This window comes from Pseudopipra pipra, chromosome 14, assembly GCF_036250125.1.
Source record: "Pseudopipra pipra isolate bDixPip1 chromosome 14, bDixPip1.hap1, whole genome shotgun sequence".
Taxonomy (NCBI): domain Eukaryota; kingdom Metazoa; phylum Chordata; class Aves; order Passeriformes; family Pipridae; genus Pseudopipra; species Pseudopipra pipra.
This window is the reverse complement of record NC_087562.1, coordinates 16,181,337-16,200,188: the sequence shown is the minus strand read 5'-3', so window position 1 is coordinate 16,200,188 and position 18,852 is coordinate 16,181,337. Positions and strand designations below refer to the sequence as shown.

Below are 18,852 nucleotides of genomic sequence, written 5' to 3'. Positions count from 1 at the left end.
ATCAAATTTCAGCCTGGAAATTGAATGAAAACTTTAGCAAATTCAGTAAAAAAATTAAGAAAAATGATATGAATGTTAAGGTAAATTCAGTCCTGGATTTAAACTTTGGTAGCCTGGGTTCTTTGTTAAACATAAGCTGCCAAATCTTACAGCTGCTTCACATCCTTCTTGCTGAATGTCTTCTAAAACCATGTATTTTTGCCTTGCTTCAGGATGTATGAAGGATGTCAGATTTAACAACTACAGAATCCCTCTGGACACTCAGGGGAAGGAGCTGGTGTCAGTATTGAGTGCCCAAGGCATCAGAGAAGGCTGTTCTTCAGAGGCCTGTAGGAATAACCCTTGTAACCAGGAATTTATTTGTATTGATTTGTGGATGATGCATGAATGCAGGTAATTGGTGGAAATAGAAACACAAAACCCTCCAGACTGAGGTGGGAAAGGGCGGGTGCTGAAGTGCAGCTCAAAGGCTGCCATTGGCAATCTCATCAGATCAGTGGCACACAAAGCTGGATGCCTGCACAGACAGCAGGTTACTCTGTCCTTACAGGCACCACCCTCAGCTGGCTCCAGGGATTCTGTAACAGTTTTGGCTTCCTGCCTCTTTTGTTAGTGCTGACATCTTACACTCACTGTCTCAGGCTGTCACCTCTGTTCCCTTCCAGGCCACTTGGGCTGTGTCAGAAGTGTTGCACCATTAAGCTCAGGTTCTTGTGTGTGGCTGGGCTGGGGTCAGGACTCTAATTCAAGTTAGTTGTGCTGTGCAAATGTACAGCATACACACTGCAGTGTTTACATGCGTTCCTGACTGCCACTGTCCACACAAATGGAGTTTTCTTACTTGGGAAACACAAAGAACATGGCATAGCTTGTCCTGCCTGGCCAGAGCTGCAGACCCTGATCCAGCTGTTTTTCACAAGGATAATCTTGCAGAAACCAATGGAATACCTGAGTTCTGAAAGCCCCAGACAAAAGGGTTAGAAATTGTGGAGCTCATTATTGTATGGCTGCTCCAGGAAACACCGTAATCCCATAATCATTTCACAGAACTTACTCCCAGTAGCTACCTCAGAAACCGTACGTAGAGTGTCAACAGCTGTTCTGAAATCCTCAGCGCTGTCTTCCACGCCTGCTTTTCTCGAAGTTTAACGGTGTAACCTCCCTTGTTCTCCGCAGGTGCCCGCGGGGGCACATGGTGGTGGAGAACGCGTCGGGCCGGCAGTGCGTGCGCACGGCCTGCGCGGAGCGGCCCTGCCACTACGGCACCTGCACCGCGCGCTCGCCCGCCGAGTTCCAGTGCCACTGCCCCGATGGGTACACCGGGCGCCACTGCGAGGTCACCCTGGCCATCTTCCACAAGGACACGGGCCTCAGCTTCAGCTCCCTGTTCGCCATCTGCATCTGCTTCCTGGCGCTCTTAGGTAGTTACGGCAACTACGTCTTGTATTACCTTTGGTGAGCTCACCTTTGGTGTCCATCTTGTCCTGAGCACTTGTCATCTCATCCTCCTGCTGGAAAACTCCATTTCCTCATGGAGTCTTGACTCTGCCTTCATTTCTTTGCCATGATCCTGGCTCTGGCAGTAACTGATTGTTCATCCCCATGTGCACCCATCGCTAAGTGAATCAAGGTTTGTGAGCTGTGGGAAGTCTCTGCAGTTTTTTTTTTCTGCACATTTGCACTTCACAGCTGAGGAACTGTTCAGATGCATAATTGGAAGGAAATGCAACTGAACAGCAAGAGTGGAAATTGCTACCAGATAAGCATTGTTTAAAATACTGCTGAGCATGAAACAGATTTTTCAATGTAGGAGAAACATACAGTGCAATAGGAATACACTCCGTCAGGCAGGAGCAGACTTTGCATCTTTCCAGTTGTGTCCCAGCTCCTAAACAGCTGCTTTTGTCTTCCTCAGCCATTTTCAGGCTTAGCCATTGAACCTCGAAAAGAAGAGGAAAACCAGAAGGATTTTACTAGTGAGGAGGGATCACATCTTTGAGCCTTTCTTGTTTATTCAGATGTTGTAAAAGTTTGCCTGAGTAAGGACACAGGATTTTTCTCATGACTTTTAGAGTGTTAATGCTGTTTCATTCAGAAGTTGTAGTAAGAGTATGGAAATGTATTGTGGACTCTTTGGAATCCATCTGTGTAGCTACCTGAAATGCCATCATGTTCCCCAACTCTGCTAGATACTATGTTTGCCATGCAAATATGAGCAGCAAATTCGTGGGAAGCTAAGTGGTATCACAGCTTTTGGAATCCCAGATCGCTGAGGTTGATAATAGATCATTGTTAGAGGGCAGGGACCTCTGTGTACCCCAGTTTCAGTCTCAAGGGTCATTTAGATGCTGCTCCACAGACCTTCTGCCATGTGGATATTCTGTAAGAGATTCTAGTTTCTTTAATTCACTGCATTGTTATTTTATGGTATTCAATGCTTTGAGGTCTTGCTATGAGCGTTTATCAATTTTTACAGAGTTGGTAACACTGGGATACACAATTTTCAATTTATATTATGTTCATTATCTGATGTTGAAGCTTGTCAGTGTGTAAAATGCACCTCAGCATTTAAGAAAAATGTTTAAATTCATGAATGCTAAGGCAAAATGTGCCTGATCTTTTTTTTTTCTAGTAAAACATCTAAAAGTGATTTCCTCTTTTGTCTTGTGTCTTCTTGTGTCTCATTTGTGTGTAATTGTGTCTGTTACTTGTCACCATGTTGTTCTTTCAGTGCTTCCCCTCTGTAATGCATTTTCTGTGACACAGTTTAGCTCCACACAGGATAGAGGCAGCTCAGAGACACCACTTGGGTCATTCAGGTCTTTAACAACTTCGAGCTGTACTTCAAAGGGTGTTGCAAAATGCTCTTTAAAGGCTTTTCCTCTGTGTTTGATGTTCACGTGTAACTGCTCTGAGGAGTGCAAACACCAGCCATGTGCTGAGAAAGCCCCAGTGCAGCAGTGGGGGTTTACTGGGGTCTGTATCATGCTCTGCTCTGCTCCTGTGTTCCCACAGCTCTGCTCAGTGCTGGATTCCTGTGGGCTCACTGGAAGACACGCAAGGGTCTGCATGGAGGTGTTTACCATGGATCTGCACATCCCGAGGATCTGGAGGACATCAGAGAAAACATCCTCAACTACAATGAAGAAGGGGGTGGGGAGCAAGACGAAGTAAGGATCACTGTTAAGTTACAATTAAGAGGGGACTGGTGGCTCACTGTGCTAAGGAAAACACATTTTATGGTTTGTCCTCAGCCTTTGTTCTGCTGATTCACTCCTGCAATTGGCAGATGAATTATTTGTAGGGTTCTGTACACGAGGATGTGTGTTTCCTAAGCAGAGATAAGTGCCTATTCATTTTTAATTTGTCTTAAAGCAAGTGATCCTGTGTGCATATTGAAAGGAGCCTGGAGAGCGAGTTTAGCAGCAGGGAACTGTCAGCTGGTGGGTTTGGTTTCACAGCTCAGGAGACCCTGAGGTGCTCAGGGCTCATTACTGGGGTAGCTCTGAGGGCCTCAAAGAGCCTGGTGTGAACTGTTCCTCATGGACAGACTCTTTCTGGAGGCTGCTCCTGACAGCAGGTATTCACACCTGACTTTAGGAAGGGGAGGTGCTGCATTCACTCCTCTTAAGCCCTGAAGCAAGGGGTGGTTGTGGAAGAATCTTTCTGCATTTTTCTGCTCTGGACAGAAATGCACCAGTGAACACAAGCTGTGTTTATACTTAGAGTAGAGCAGATTATACCCAAACAGATATAATTAACATTTCTGCTAGCTGCTTTTACATTTTCAACATGTCAGGCGAAGATAGAGCTTTGAAAGAAAATTGCGGATATTATAGACGAGTAGTCTAAACAGATTATTTACTCACCCATGGATGTTTGCTATGTTTAAAAGAGGTAAGAAACTTAATTGTCACCTTTGAAACTGTTCATTTTGTGGATTCAAGGAGTGATGTGACTCTGCAGAGGTAATATATGCCACCAATGTGATGGGTGAAAAAACCCCAGTGATTTAGAAGAAGTATTAAATTTGACCTGTCCCAAAATTCCAAATATTTTAAAAAATTTGTAGTTATAAAATACAGAGAATGTTTTGTCAGGCCACCTGGGAGAATACTTTTACCTGTAGAATATCCTTATTTTCTTGGTGAATTAGTGGGAAAGTAATAAACACAGAGACATTTTCCATGTGATAACATAGACAGCTATAAATCCTGTTTTCCTTAATCAGATTAACTTCCTCTGCAATATTTTGCAATTTTACACCCAGAAGGTCTCTTCGAGGAAATCCACAGTTACTGTATGACATGTTTAATGACTTTTGGAGAGTTCTTAAAATACACTCCTTGTTTTAAGGAGAAGAATCAAATTAGTGATTTGATGATCTTCATCTGAGGCTATTACTCTGCCTGAAGAAATAGTGCTTGGAGTGAAGCCTCTCTGGGTTCTGTATACTCTTCCTAATTTCTTCAGATTTTACAGTTGCTGGGGTTGCAAGCTAAAACTTATCAAGCTAAAACCTAATTGATTGTCTAGATTAAAAAAAAAAACCAAAATACCCAGAATTACACCACCTTAATTGTGTTCTAATGTTTCCTTAACAAAAGGACCATGAGGGCACTTGGACAAGAGAGTTTTGGTTTTGTAAAGTTAGCAGAGGGTAGGGCTGTGGGGACAAGAGGCTGTCTTACAATGGGGTTTCTGCATCTGAAATAAATAAAACTGTCCCTCAGAGAAATCAGGAGTTCATAAAAATTGCAGGAGGTCACTGCACTGTTGAGTACACACTGAACTCAACACGTTGTTAAAAGCCAGCTCTGGACCCAGAGGCGAGGGTTGAGTTGGGTTTGCAGATGGCCAGCTAAGAAGGGTTTATTATCAAAAGAAATGTGTCATTTTAATGAACAACTAATAGCAGTGAAGGATGATTTTAATATCACCCAGTTCACTGAAGGGTTGATCCTCAAGTCTGTACTGGAACAAATTCCCATTTAAATTGTATACGATGACAAGTTGTCCTGTTGTGGCTTCCCCTGGAAGCTGAGCTATTGTACAGTGCTCAGGGTGTTCTTAGGCACTTATTTAGAACGTGCCCAAGACAGGGATCTGTACTGTAGGGCTCACTGTTCATCACCAGCAGCATTTAGTTTCTGGAGGAATGGAAATAAGCAGCTCCTGTCCCAAATCCCCATCTTGCCACATACACAACTTCTTGATTGCAGGGTTTTTCGAAACCATTCTGTCTCCAGTTGAAATTCTGTGAAGCTCACTGAGATTACCTAGGATAATCTCTTACAAAATGGTTATGCACAATTCCACATGTGGGAGAACAAAAGGAATCTATGGGAAGTCTGATTCCACAACTCCGTCACTGATTGTTCATGAACAGTCTGAGCTCTGTCTCACACAGCCTGTCATTTTTCTTTGGCCTGTATATCTGTCCAGAGCCACAATCTTTGGGTTGTAGGAAGGTGAAGGACACCGTGGGACAGGATTCATTTATTTCTTTCAGGTGGCACAAAGATTCTGATCAGTGAACACAAGTAACTGTTGGCATTGGCAGATTTAGTGCCAGAAGTTGCAGCATAATTCCCAGACAGCATTTGCTGTGGCTGTGCCAGAAGGGAATTATTTACTTTTTTGGGACTAGGTAGTTTTACTTGGCTTTTACAGTCGTGCCACTTTCATATAACATAACCAGCCATTATTCCACAGATTGATAAAATTCTATCAGAAATCACATTAGCATTGTTTGAACTACTACTGCAGGAGTATTTCTTTAATGTGCTGGTGGTGAATATTCTCTCACCTCTTCTGCCAGACTTGGTGTCAATGTTTAATGGTGGTAAGATACTCAGATCTGAATTTCAGAACAAAAATTGAGGCGTTTCTGTCATGTTTATTTAGCTTCTGATGTGAAATCAGACTTGATTTTGGCCCACCATAGCAGTGCAGACTGCACAGGTGTTTCTGGGTTTTGGCTGTCTCAGGTGTGTTGCAGGTGGCAGAGTCAGTTGAACACCCAGTCCTCCAGGTGCTCACACTGCGTGGACTGGCTCGGGGTCATTCTTTCTTTATTTCCACTGGAACATGAACTTTTGGGACCTATAGATGATATTAATTTGCTGTGACTGGTTTCTCACTGCAGGATGCCTACAACATGGCAGAGCTGCAAGTATCTCTCCAGGCCAGCCCAGCCTATTCCCTCTGCAGGAGGAAAGAAACCCCAATCCAGCGGAGGGGTGTCCTTGGTGCCGCGTCCCCCTGCACGCAGGGCCAGCCCCGAGCAGCAGCCACTGCAGGAGCCACTTTTCCCAGCACAGACTTTGGTCAGTACCTGTCAGGAGTGCTCAGAGCAGCTGACTGGCAGGGCCAGGCCCTGCCCCAGGACTCTCTCAGGGTGTTCTGCACGGAGGGAGCCGGATCGGGAGCCGGCAGCCTGAGCTCCCTGAGCTCCACTGGGCTGGAGGAAGGAACAGTCTGTGATGACATCAAAGAGTGGGGACCAAAGTTTGAGAAGCTGAGTGAACTGTACTCACAGAGAGATACAGGAGACCAGTAGATCACCAAGTCTCCTATTTTCAGTTTTGGAAGCAAGGGTGATATTTTTCATGCTCCTGCTCTGTACTACCCTTACCCTCCCTTTTTGACTTGATACAACAGGGATTCAGGTGCTCTAAAGAGCCACACTTGGCAGTGAATTGAAAAGTGCAAAGGAGCTAATCTTGGGACATTCTGAACATTTACATTTTTGGACATAAACTTACTGGGAAGAATAAAGGAGAAGTTGGGGTACTTAATCATTCACATAAGTGGTTAAGAAGTACAGAATTTTTTCTGTTGCTGAAGTACCGCAGGACTCAGAGATCCCAGCACACAGCCTGAGGTGTGCTCAGAGAGAAGTGTGCTGGGAGTGCTGCTTCAGTCGGTGCTTTAGCAGTTATTTGAAGATGAAAAGCACATTGTCTTTTTGTTGTGCAAAGCAAGTCCCTGTTGTATTATATCCCTCCTGTTCCCTGGAGTGAGCCCAGCTCCTGCTCACTGACCATCCTGCAGGTGAGAGTCCACGGATCCAGGTAAAGGAATGAACACGTGGATGGTGCTTTGAACTTCAGTTATAACATAATGAAATTTCTTTATCCTGTCATACAAATACAGAAGCTGGATTTAGGCACAACACATCCAGCCAGCTGCCTACAACTAAATGCTTTTCCTAAGGAAAAGGCCAGGTAGGAATTTCAGTAGCAAACCCTGCAGTTCACCATGATCTCTCATTAGTAACTCAGCCTGAACTGTGCAATAGCATCTGCAGTTGCGTCCCCACATTTTTCTGAACCTCCTTTGACAGAAGCATTGCAGGAATTGGGTTTGTGCCTGTTCTATAGAAAAACTGACCAGCTACAATTGGAGCCAAGTAATGCCATGCCAGGAGGAGCTAACTGGGAACACAGATGCATTTCCAGTGAAGAAAAAACTCTTCATCCCTTGGAACTATCCTGTCTTTAGGATGTCAGAAGACTGAAGGTCTTTCCAAAAAGAACTTCACACACCCCTGGGACTTCTGAAAATAAAGTACTGTCATAAACAAAATTCTGGGACCAGAGAAACACAGGTAAAAGCTAACAGCAGGAGCCTGGGATGGAATATTATGCTCTGAATTACCAGTCCCTTTTTCAGACCATTTATGTCCAGCTACTATGCTGGATTTTTCTTAAACTTGACAATATTGGGCAGAGGGAAGGTGCCACAAAATTAATTTTGATTTTTTTTTTTTGAGACCACTTGTACAGCTAAATGGAGTACAGTGCAGCAAGATCAAAATCTTAAGCTGTGCTGTTTATGTATTATATGTAAATTATATCTGTTATAATATATAAAGTATATATAATATGTACATCATATATTATCAGATGATAATATGGATACATCCTGGATTCTAATAATTTGTTTCATTGAAACAAAGCATGAAACAATGTATTGCAAAAGACATTAAAACTGCTTTGCTCACAGTTGCATCAGTAGTTTGTTTTGGGAGGCTTTGCTTTTATTTTTATACTATATTTAAAACCATAAACCATAAGTGAATGCTGTCTGCAGGCTGTGAGACATGTTCACACAGTACCTCGTTTTCACGTGCATTTGTGACACACTGGAAAATCTTGAGCACACCATTAACCACTGGTTACACACTGCAGATGATGGGCATTTTCATCTGGAAGAGCTAAATCCCAATTTTACCCATGCCCAGTGGTTCCAGTTCACAGAAGGTGCAGAGCCTATGATTTTGTAATTTTAGTGACACGTTTGCCTGTGAGGAAACCTTGGCTGGAACATCTTGCAGTGTTCGTAAATCTGGTGTGCCTGTATTTCATGATCTCAGCACTCACAACAAACAGGATATGGGAAATGAAGCAGATCTATATTATGCACAAAAATCTATTCTTTCCCTCAAAAGCAGTAGTTTTGTCTGCATACCTTGTGTTCTCCCCATACCTGTGGACATGCTGTTGCTTTGGCTGGTTTTAATTTAATTTAGCCTGTAAGCTCCTTGGGGCCAAGACTGACTTGACTTGCCTGTGAAGTGTCCTGCCTATCTAAGGCACCATATAAATAATAAACCAGCCTTCTGTGCAGGGTGTCTCTGCCTCACTTGTACGTAAGGTCGAGTGAAGTGTGGACTCTTGAATTATTTCTCTCTCAGTTTTGATCAGATACTCCCACAGATTTGAGTCATGGGTGCTGAGCTGCCTGAAAAGCCTCTAACTGAGGTCTAGACTCAGGCTCTGGTTACACACTCAAAGGACATGTCACCACTTTGGTGTTTTCCCCAGGGGGCCACAGCCCACCCTGCTCCCAGAGGCTGCTGTGTGGAGATCTTGGTCCCAGTTTTCAGAGCTGTTACTCCAGCCCTGAAATACTGGACTGGTCCCTGGGTGAGACTGAAAACAAGCCCCAACACAACTCTGTCTCCTGGTGCCTGGGAAACCCACGGGCAGATGGGTCACACAGAGCAGCTGCAGAGCTGCTGAGGTTGAGATGTCTCAGTGCTGTTCCCAAATGTTGCTGCTGTACTGCTGCTTCCTCCCCCGTTACAGCTGTGGCCCTAATTTGTAACCAAACATTAATAATAACACCCCCAGCCTCGGAGCTGCCTCTGTAATCACAGCCAGCCAGAATACACAGAATATAAAACAAAAGGGCAGGAAACATTTCAAAGCTGCTCTAGGAACTTGTGTCGATACAATCTCAGTAATAGGACACACTCATTTGCAGCTGTCATGCCCTATTAAAGCCTACTCTTCCTCTTTCCAGAGATTACTAATTAGTTCACTTAATTTATCTCTTTTAATTTGCATGCTGCTCTTTTAATTACTGTGCAATTGCTGAAATCATATCCTCACTTGTTCTGCATTTACACAGACACACACAAATATGTCAGTGCCTCTACAAAAAGGCTTATCCCAGCACAGCCACTGCCATGGCTCCTGGAGAGAACAGCTGGCTGCCCAGGGAAAGCTGTGCAACGGGTCAGGGGGGAAGAAAAAAACATGGAATAAAAAAATCACTGGGTCCCTAGGTACTGGGATTTTCAGTAATCTGGTACTTTTATTAATCTTCTTCCGTGTTCTTTACAGACTTTAAACATGTAGTAAGAACATTTTATTTAGTATAAAATATTTGTTAAGGTCTGAAATTTAAATAATCATGTGGATATTAGTATTTAATCTGTCTGCCTGTCAACTACATTAATCTTTGTAGTATTCCTCTGTTAAAATAACGTTCCAAGTATGCAACATGGAGCCAAGCCATATGAAAGCTGATGGTCCTTAGGTCTGACCTACTGACCAGCAGGTTTAGAAGGGAAAACGTGGCTGTGAAGGAGCAGGATTAGGTAAGCAAAAGAAAGTTGAGCATTTTCTTAATTACAGAAATGATAAAACCCATGCCTGGGGATTTAAATGAGGAGGCTCTCTGAAGCCCAGAATCCCTTCTATGCAAGCACACACAATGGGATGTGCGGATCACGTCCCATAAATTAAATTAATCTTACAGCAGTCCAGTCTGTACCTAATTAACACTGGTGACAAGCCCCCTTTAAAGGAGTCTTGCACATGGGAGGCTGTGACTGCCCTTGGGCACCACAGGGAGACAAAGCCACACCAGGCAGTTGCACCTCCAGCCCTGCACATCCCACTTCTCCTGCCACAAGACTCCTACATCAGGACATCCCACTTCACATAAAGCCCTTGATAATGCACTTTTTCACTCCCACAGAACACGTGTTTCTGTTCATTACGAATACTAAACTTGACCTACAACATGGAAACAAGCAGATCCCTAACGATCAAAGCAAAATGTACTTATTTAAATTGAGAAACTTTCTCAGCCTACTGGAGTTAACGTGCATTGAGTGATGACTGGTGAAAATCAAGGCTGGCACCTTTAACTTGTACCAGAGAAAGGAAGCCCAAGCTGTTAAAATACAAAGGTGATTCCAAAAGTCAGTGATAAACATGATGTAATGAGCTCAAGAAAAGTCAAAACTTCCTGCTGAAAAATGTTGCTTTCTGCAATATGGACTTAAACAAAGATGATTCCCTAACCAGGCCTTTCTCAATCCCTCCCAACATAAAGACAAGCAAAAAGTGATTTTCAAATTACACAATTTATTTAGTATACAATAGTCATTACATCTCTTTACAACAACATATTATAAAATAACTATGTTAGATCTCACCAGCAGAACACTGAAACAAGAAATGAAAATACACATGGATCTCAAAGGCTTTCCTCTCCTAAAAACATTCTGGCTCCTTGATAACATTTCATCTCTGCAATCTAAAAAAAGTAATTCATACCACAGTCCCACTGATAATGTGCAGCTTGAAAGTCCTCGAGGACACCAAGAACACACATGTCATGTCCCTGCTGTTCCCACTGCTAGTAAGACTTGGTACATGCACTGCCAGGAGGGTTGTTCCTGGGGGTGGATCATCCCTAATTGACTGGGACAGTGATGTAGGGCAACCACTTGGAAATAAGGTGCATCAGGGTGATGTCGTTCAAGAATATGAGAGTTATTTTAACAAAAACTGCACATTTTTAATGCAGTGAATGGAGATCACAGCAAGACACAGGAAGTAGATAAAATAATTATCAATTAAAACACCACCCACCTGTGGCAATGGGAGGTGCAGCCCCTCTCCCCCCAGCCCTGACTCCAGCTGGCCCTGCCTTCCCAGTCAGCCTTACACAGGGGCAGAGAGGAGCTGTTCCCTCTCCTCCAGGGCTGGGTTGGTGTCCTTCTGCTCCTCTGAGCTCTGGTAAGTGCTTTTGTTCCTTGGCATTCTTGGATTTACTGTTTTAGGGAGGTTGGTGTCTGAATGCTGCACTACTGTCTCTGGAATATCCCTTAGTGTTAAACCTTTCTGAAAATAGGTCTTTCTGTTTAAAAACCAAACCAATGTGCACTTGGTAGTTTCTGTGAAAAGGTTAAATTTCTCCTTTGGCAATATTAAGAGATGGCATTTTTGAACCAAGTCTGTTTAAAAATAATTATTGTTACAGTCAGGACTTCTTAATCTCAGTTATTACCTGTAAGTAAATTCTGAAAAGCACAGGGTACCACTGGGCCTGGGAGTCCCTCACCTCCATCAGAGGAAAGTTACTGCACCGTTCCAGAAAGAACCATTTTAGAACAAGCCAGCACAGCCCAGACATACTTTACCTTTCCTGTGCTTGTTTTCAATTACTGAAGGCACTCATTGAGGGATTCACTGACCCGGGCTTGCAGCAAGAACAGCCATGCATCATTACAGGCCTAATTAAAGTTTTAATACTGATTAAAATGTTTTATTATTGTATTATGTTAAACTGCGGTGGTCTCCAACCTCATTAAGGGATACAGGCTAGGAATTACTCAGGAGTTTCAGCTGCTGAGTTTAACAACCCAGCTCCTGTCAGTGTGTGATTTAACACACCCTGACTACAGCACACTCGCCTTTTGTGTCAGCCAGAAATGCAGGAAGATGTTGAACATTGTTTAATGAGTATTTACTGAATATAAAATTGTTTGAGCATATGACATAACCATCTCCATCTCTCTGCTAATTTACCTTGGTACAACTGAAAAGGAAAAACACTTAAATCACTTGGAATTGGAACCCAGCTCAGTTGTGAAAGCTAATCTCATTACACATCTTGATTAAATTAAATGTGGAGTTTGCTATCTGTAGCACTTTCAGTTTCCCATCATTAGAAATTAATTGCAGTGGTAATTACTATAACTGAGTTATTTGCAAGGCCACAAACACTCTTATAGGTGTTCAAATGTTAATTCAACCTGGGCCTAGAGGCACTTGATTATTACAGTTGTGTTCTTCACAAGAAACAAATGATCCTGGTGGATCTCTTAAGATGGAGAGCACTGTGAGACTTCCAGATTTAATCTCTAATTTCAATCTAAAACCAAAGAAGTGCTAAAACACAGCAAAAGCCATGTCCCTCCATAGCATTTAGAAATTCAGTACAGTTCACAAAGTTCTGGCTGGTAAAAAGACAACAGGTACAAACAAATCACAAAATTCTCAGCATAGAGGCCTGGCTTCACTTAACCTTCCAAGTATTTTAAAATACCTGTAGTCTCTGTTTTAGGATAAAGAGCAAGGACACAATGATTTTGTGCTAAAATATAGAGCTTAGTGTCTGAAATAACATAAAGCAAAGCTCCAGTAGCTGAACATATCTTAAATACCGAATTTTCCTGCTGATTTAGGGATGAGTTTTTCTTTTGTAAGGTTGGCAGTGTTCAATTTTGATATCCTACTAGGATTCTCATGGGGAGAAAAAGGATCCCCTGGAGTTCAGAAAGTATATACAGAAAATAGTGGTGTGAGAATGCAAACTGAGAAATTTGGGTTTTTGTTTGTTCTGAGAACTTTAGAAGGATACAAACATGCAACATGTATCAAGCATGCTCCAGCCTTTAGTCTCACTAGAAATAGGTAACAGTCCATCATTTAACACTTAATGTTATAAAACAGTATGTCTCTGATCACTAAAAATGCTGGACAAGGATTAAAGTTTTACTCTTCAAACTTGTTTGCTGAATCTGCACTCACTGATTCTGCAATCACACACTCAAGCTTCGAAACTCATATCTGCACACATTCCCAAAGAATTCAAAAAGGAGGCACTGAAAGAGCAAAAGGATCTGTCAAAGAGGATCAGACTGTGAGACAAAACTTCCTATTGTGACCATTTTCAGGATTCACAAAGATAATGCCTACTCACAAAAGGAGTAGCATAGGCTGCTTTCACTAAATTTTTATTATTTTAGAGTAAAAATCTCAACTGCTGAGCAGATTCACAGGCTGGCACTGGGCAGTGCTCCCACACACTGCTGCCTTTGTCTTCCAATCAGTTCAAACTGGAAAACAATTATATCCTAAGTATTCCAAGGGTCAGAATTCATAACTGAAATGGTCCCTGCTAGCATTTATTTATGAATCTATGAAAAATTTGCCAACATCAGGAATGTTATCAAAACTAATCTGTCTTAAAAAAAAAAAATCACAGTAATTAAACAAGAAACCATCAACGTAAAACGTTCTTAAAAACATAACCTGTTTGTAAACTTCATCTGCAATGCCTAATGTGGGTCCTAGCAGTAAAATACTGACCTTGAAGCCATGGTTGGAAATGTTATTTATGCTTGGCAAGTTTGTAAACATGGAATGTTTTGTTTTGAAACACTCTGGTGAAGTGTGTGGTGTAAGAAGGAAGGTTTTTCTTAATTTCCTCACAGAAGCGAGGATACAACGCAGGTTTCAAATCGGGTGCGTTCTCTCCCAAACCATCCATGATCTGCAAAGGAATGGAACAGATGTGTGAAATATCTTTAGCCAGTTCAGTTACAGGCAATAACAAGTTAAAAACAATCTTGACAATACACTCAGAGGGTCAGGCTGGCCAGGTTTGTTAACAGTATGAAACAAGTGGGAGGAAGGAAAGAGCTTTAAACCAGTAAGATTTATAGTGTCATCTCTGCATGGATAAAGCTGGTTTGTCAGAGGTCCATATCTGGTTTGGCTTGTTCAGTCTGCTCTGGTTTCATCTTGAGAACTCCCCTGGCACAGAGCAGTAACACAACCACCCGCTGCTCCAGAGGGAACTGAAGCTCTGGAGTGATTTACACTCTGGAAGGAAACACTGTTTGAGTACTGCAAACCTGAAGCTCATCAGGAAGTGATTACTTATTCTGCCCAGGATCAATTCCCCCTTCTTTATTCTCAAATACTATTAAAAGCAATGTTCAGTGTGGCCATTTTGAGAATGTCTAAAGGCATCATTAGATTTTCCTTCCCCCAGAGCTACTTCAAATCGTAATGGCATTTCAAAAAGAAGTCAAGCAAAATTAATTTTGTTTCTAAATCTTGTCTCCAACACTTACATGGCCATTGGCTACATCAAGCAGGTCCCGTAAGCGGCAGCCTCTGCTGTGCCTCCTCTCATAACAAATGCTGTCCTCCAGGATCACGTAGTCCGTGCCAAAGGACCGCAGGATTCCGTGCACGTCCTCAGGAGATCGCTTGGCATAGATCTGATAAATCTAGAGAACAAGATAAATCTAAGCTCTGAGACACATGACACTGCCACTATTTCTTTGTTGGCTCAGAAAGAACTGAGATAGAGAAACCATGTGATTTGAATTAACTGTTATACAAACAATATATAAATGCTTTGTTCAGCAGCCACTTGGAGTTTGTGTGTTATGGCTACTCGGACGCACAACAGAACTGCTGCTGACTGCACAACACTGGATGGTGCTGGCAGACTGGGGGAATGTCTAAGTTACAGGAAAGGGTAGGTGAAAACAGGGTCCCCAGCTCTATGTGGAGTTTCTCAGGGTGGTTTCTATCTAAAATGTGTTGTGCTGGTCTAGGAACTGAAGGGAGGATCAGGCAAATCACGAAATGCTCCACGTGGGTTTAACGGGCTAGCTGGGCACCAGGATCTACTGATGCCAACAGAACCCAAACCAGTGCCCTCAGGACTAGCTGAGTACCCAGGCACAGCAGTTTAGACACACTCCAGCTGCCAGAGGTGAGTCAGCAGATGCCCAAAGTAGGAGTTTCACAGAAGCAGGTAAATCCTGGGCCTGTGTCTGACAGGGAATTACCTCAGCGAGTAAAGCACCTGATGCCATTTGCAATGTGCTGTTAGAGAGGATATTTGTTTTCTGGAGTGGAGCCACTGACATGGACAAGAACTAGCTTAAACAATCAGAACACTCTTACCTGCTTTGTTCTCTCCCTCAGATTCTTATCCTCATAATGGGGATGGTTAGTTAAGGTCCGTCCAGTGCACAGTTTGACTCCTGCTAATAGCTGCATGCTCCCAGCAAACACTGCTGTGTTTGGAGTGTTTGACCTAAACAAACGTTGATAAGTCTGAGGAAGTCTCTGTAGGGGCGTTTTTGCAATGCTTGTGATAGATCAGAAGGAAAAAAAAGACTGCAAAAATATTTTTCTGCCTCTGTTCAGGGAGTAATCTGTTCAAGCAACTGTGTTTTGTTCAAATACAGGGGATAAAGTGGATAAATTGTCATAATACTCTAACTGCAAATAAAAAATTCACTAAGCATGATGAGGAAATTTAAGGAAAACATGATCCTGAAAATTTCAAATTATTTCTGTATTTCATAGGTTCATAAAGCCTTTGAATATTGATAAATTCTATATTCTGATTCTTTTAATATTTCAGGAAACTTACTGTGACTTAGATTTCTGTGTGATATATAGAGGTACTTTATATAAAATGGATTATTTATTCTGAATGGTAAAATTTCCTGTTCCTCTCCTGGCATTCACCATTCACTTGGAAAGAAAACTGTTATGCTGAGGCTTGGGGCAGGGGAAGATGCAGAAGATGCCAGATAGAAATGCTGGCACTTACTGGTAGTGTGATCTCTGAAATTCCAAGCCAATGTCTAGAATTGTTATCTAAATAGCAGCCTTGGTATTTTAGGATTGTTTCAATACCCATAATGAAAAAACTGTTTTTGCTCACCTTCCCCCCAACAAGTTTACAATCTAAAATGTATGTAAAGACACAAGAGAAGGGCATAGCAGAAGGAAAAGTAAAAATTCCAGGCAATAGACACTTCTATAATCAGGCTAATTAAAACTGGCCATCAGTGTTTTCTAGTCCTTAGTAGGCACATTTCCCTGGAGAGGTCTATGAAGACTACAACAGCAGAAAGAAGCACACATTAGATGGAGTAAAATGAAATTAGAGTGTGAATAGTTGCCTAACATCCCTGTGCATGCATATATGGCACCTCTAGTACTCAGGTAACTGTGACACTTTGGGTGCACTTAAGGGAGCCTTTGGGAACTGCAGCTCTAAAGTCAGTCGTCTTTAAGCTCCATGATCAGCTTGGGAATGTTGAGAGACAAGTATTAAATTTTATTATCGCCTTTCAAGAGATTATGCTTAGCAAATGAATTAATAATTACAAACCCTTCCAAGGAATTCTTGCACTGGTACATTAATCTCATCTAGGAAGGCCAGAGACAGTATTTTTAATAGGCCAGTTTAACTTTACTGATCGACTAGTTCTTCAGCACTTTAGAAAACCAGTTTCATTTTAAAGTCTGAAAATATTTAATCTCTTAAAAATTATTTTTTTTTTTACTTAAAATATTCAAAGTTACAAGTGTCACAAAGTAAATGTTTCACTAAAAGAAATGAATTCCTGTCAGAATTTATGCTAATGTAATGGCCCTGACAGGCTGTCAGCCAGGACTCATCCCTGAATCTGCAGGAAAGCACAAGTCTTTAGGCTAAGCTGCAAAGGACATGGGCTAAACTCAGAGGGACTGGGTACAGCTTAGATACCTGAAAGAAAAAAATGATTCTCAAAGCACCTTCAACATGTTTCCGTGTTGATGCCTCGGCCGGGCAACTTCTAGTGTGATAAAATGGTTTCTGTGTTTGTTCAAGATTAGTTCAAATTTTAAAATGCTCTGCAGTACTTAGCTCCTACCTTGGCCTTACCAAGGCAACCCTGCACCTCGGATTGCAAATTTGCATTATAATGGTCTCTCTAGCAGACTCAAACTTCCTTAAACACACTGATACAGCCCCCCCAACAAGTACCAGAGGCAAAACCACAGGAAAACAAGCAAACAACAAAAAAAGTCAAACCAGCCTGCAGCCTCTTTTCTTTAAAAAGAAGGCTAAAGGAAACAGTGAGTGCCCCTAATCCATAACGTGTAAAAATGCTTGCCAAAAATGTAGAATCATAGAATATCTTGACTTGGAAGGGACCCACAAGGATCATCCAGTCCATCTCATGGCCCTGCACAGACACCCCAACAATCCCACCCTGTCCCTGAGAGCTTTGTCCAAACCCTCCTGGAGCTCTGGCAGCCTTGGTGCTGTGCCCACTGCCCTGGGGAGCCTGGTCAGTGCCCAACCAGCCTCTGGGGGAAGAACCTTTTCCTGAGATCCAGCCTAAACCTCCCCTGGCACAGCTCCAGCCACTCCCTCGGGTCCTGTCCCTGGTCACAGAGAGCAGAGATTGGTGCTGCCCCTGGTGAGGAAGCTGCAGACCCTGATGAGGTCTCCCCTCAGAAGATGGATCACGTAGAAGATGCAGGGCTCCATTCCTCCCCTTTCCAAAAACATTCACTCCTGCCCAGAAGGGCTGAGTGCATTCTTTATTTACCAGGTAGTAAGAGTTTTGCCAGCACTCCTCCCTGTACCTTAAAAGCAACTTAGTGACCCTCCCTTTTCTAACAACTGGCTTATGTGCTCTGGTCCTGGATGGAGTTTAAACTCCGGTGTTCCAGGTGAAGGCAGATGTTTCCCTGAGACTCAGATTTACATGTTCCAAGTCCTAGAAAATTATACTCCTTCAGACATATCACTGTCCTTTTTTTACTGGGCCAGCTCAGATGTTTCCAGACCACCAGCTGCTACTACTGGAGCTGCTGGAGAGACCCTAAGGAATACTTCCCAGGGATAGGATGACTTCCACGTTCCATGGAAGCTCTTTCCCCTATGCCCCTGTCTGAGCCAGGCACTAACTGCATTGCTCTGCACCCACTGCACCCATTGTGCTGCAAACCACTGAATGACACTTCTCTATTACACAGAAACGAAGCAATTTTTACAACTGTCTGAGCAAATGATGTATAAAATGAAAGGATAATTTGTTTTATAGCTCTCTGCCAAGCTCCATACCACACTGCCCAACCTGCAAACAATTTATTCTCTAGGAAATGTCACTAAATAATGACAAGGACTTACAGGTCAAACTGATTTACATTATATAATTTAAATGCCATTCCAAGCAGACCTGATGGCATTTTGAACAAATAATCTCATTTATTTTTGAAGCTCTAAGCTTTCAACAAGTTAATTACAGCTGAACTAATGGGTAAACTAAGCACTATATTATATTGCAGGAAGCTTTTCTTTACCTACACTTAAGAATTTAGAGAATTATATAAATACTAAAGAATAACTCATTAAAAATAAAAAGGTTTCACAGGAAGTACTTGCACAGACTCTGAAAGTTGTAGTAATTCTTTCTCTTAAACTGCTAAGAAATTATTGTGAGCTGGTTTTAAGGCAGCACTAAGAAAGAAATGGCCAACATTGCAATTACAGGTTGCACCATTAGAAATAAAATGGGTATTTCTACTAAAACTCCCCCAGAGATGAACCCTGTAGTTGGCTTTCAAAGCCATAAAATCTGACCAGCCTCAGATTATTCCTTTACTAGTGCTCGAGTCTGATATGAATCTACAAAGTAAAAGGCTTTGAGAAAAGGAGATTCTG

The 18,852-nt window shown here is 42.3% G+C and overlaps 2 protein-coding genes across 5 annotated transcripts in view; one reads left to right on the top strand and one right to left on the bottom strand.

Annotated features, from left to right (window-relative positions):
* Nucleotides 1-8,633, top strand: part of LOC135422196 (neural-cadherin-like) — a 62,301-nt gene extending 53,668 nt beyond the window's left edge. Inside the window, exons 30-33 of the mRNA XM_064671240.1 lie at nt 213-393; nt 1,177-1,421; nt 3,016-3,170; nt 6,149-8,633. Of these exons, the coding sequence (XP_064527310.1) occupies nt 213-393; nt 1,177-1,421; nt 3,016-3,170; nt 6,149-6,562 (995 nt within the window). The 3' untranslated portion in view covers nt 6,563-8,633. The remainder of the gene's footprint in view (nt 1-212; nt 394-1,176; nt 1,422-3,015; nt 3,171-6,148) is intronic.
* A 2,014-nt stretch (nt 8,634-10,647) lies between these two features.
* The window catches only part of DPY19L3 (dpy-19 like C-mannosyltransferase 3), a 33,915-nt gene continuing 25,710 nt past the window's right edge, over nt 10,648-18,852 (bottom strand). For 2 of the 4 annotated variants that reach the window (XR_010434368.1, XR_010434369.1), the window contains one exon: nt 15,322-15,432. Coding sequence is in view for 2 of the 4 variants with exons in the window: in XM_064671258.1 (XP_064527328.1) it covers nt 13,705-13,866; nt 14,453-14,611; nt 15,300-15,432 (454 nt within the window). In the remaining 2 variants the exon portion in view is untranslated. Of the gene's footprint in view, nt 13,867-14,452; nt 14,612-15,299; nt 15,433-18,852 lie in introns of those variants that run through there. The other 2 variants (XM_064671258.1, XM_064671259.1) reach the window with 2 other exon arrangements.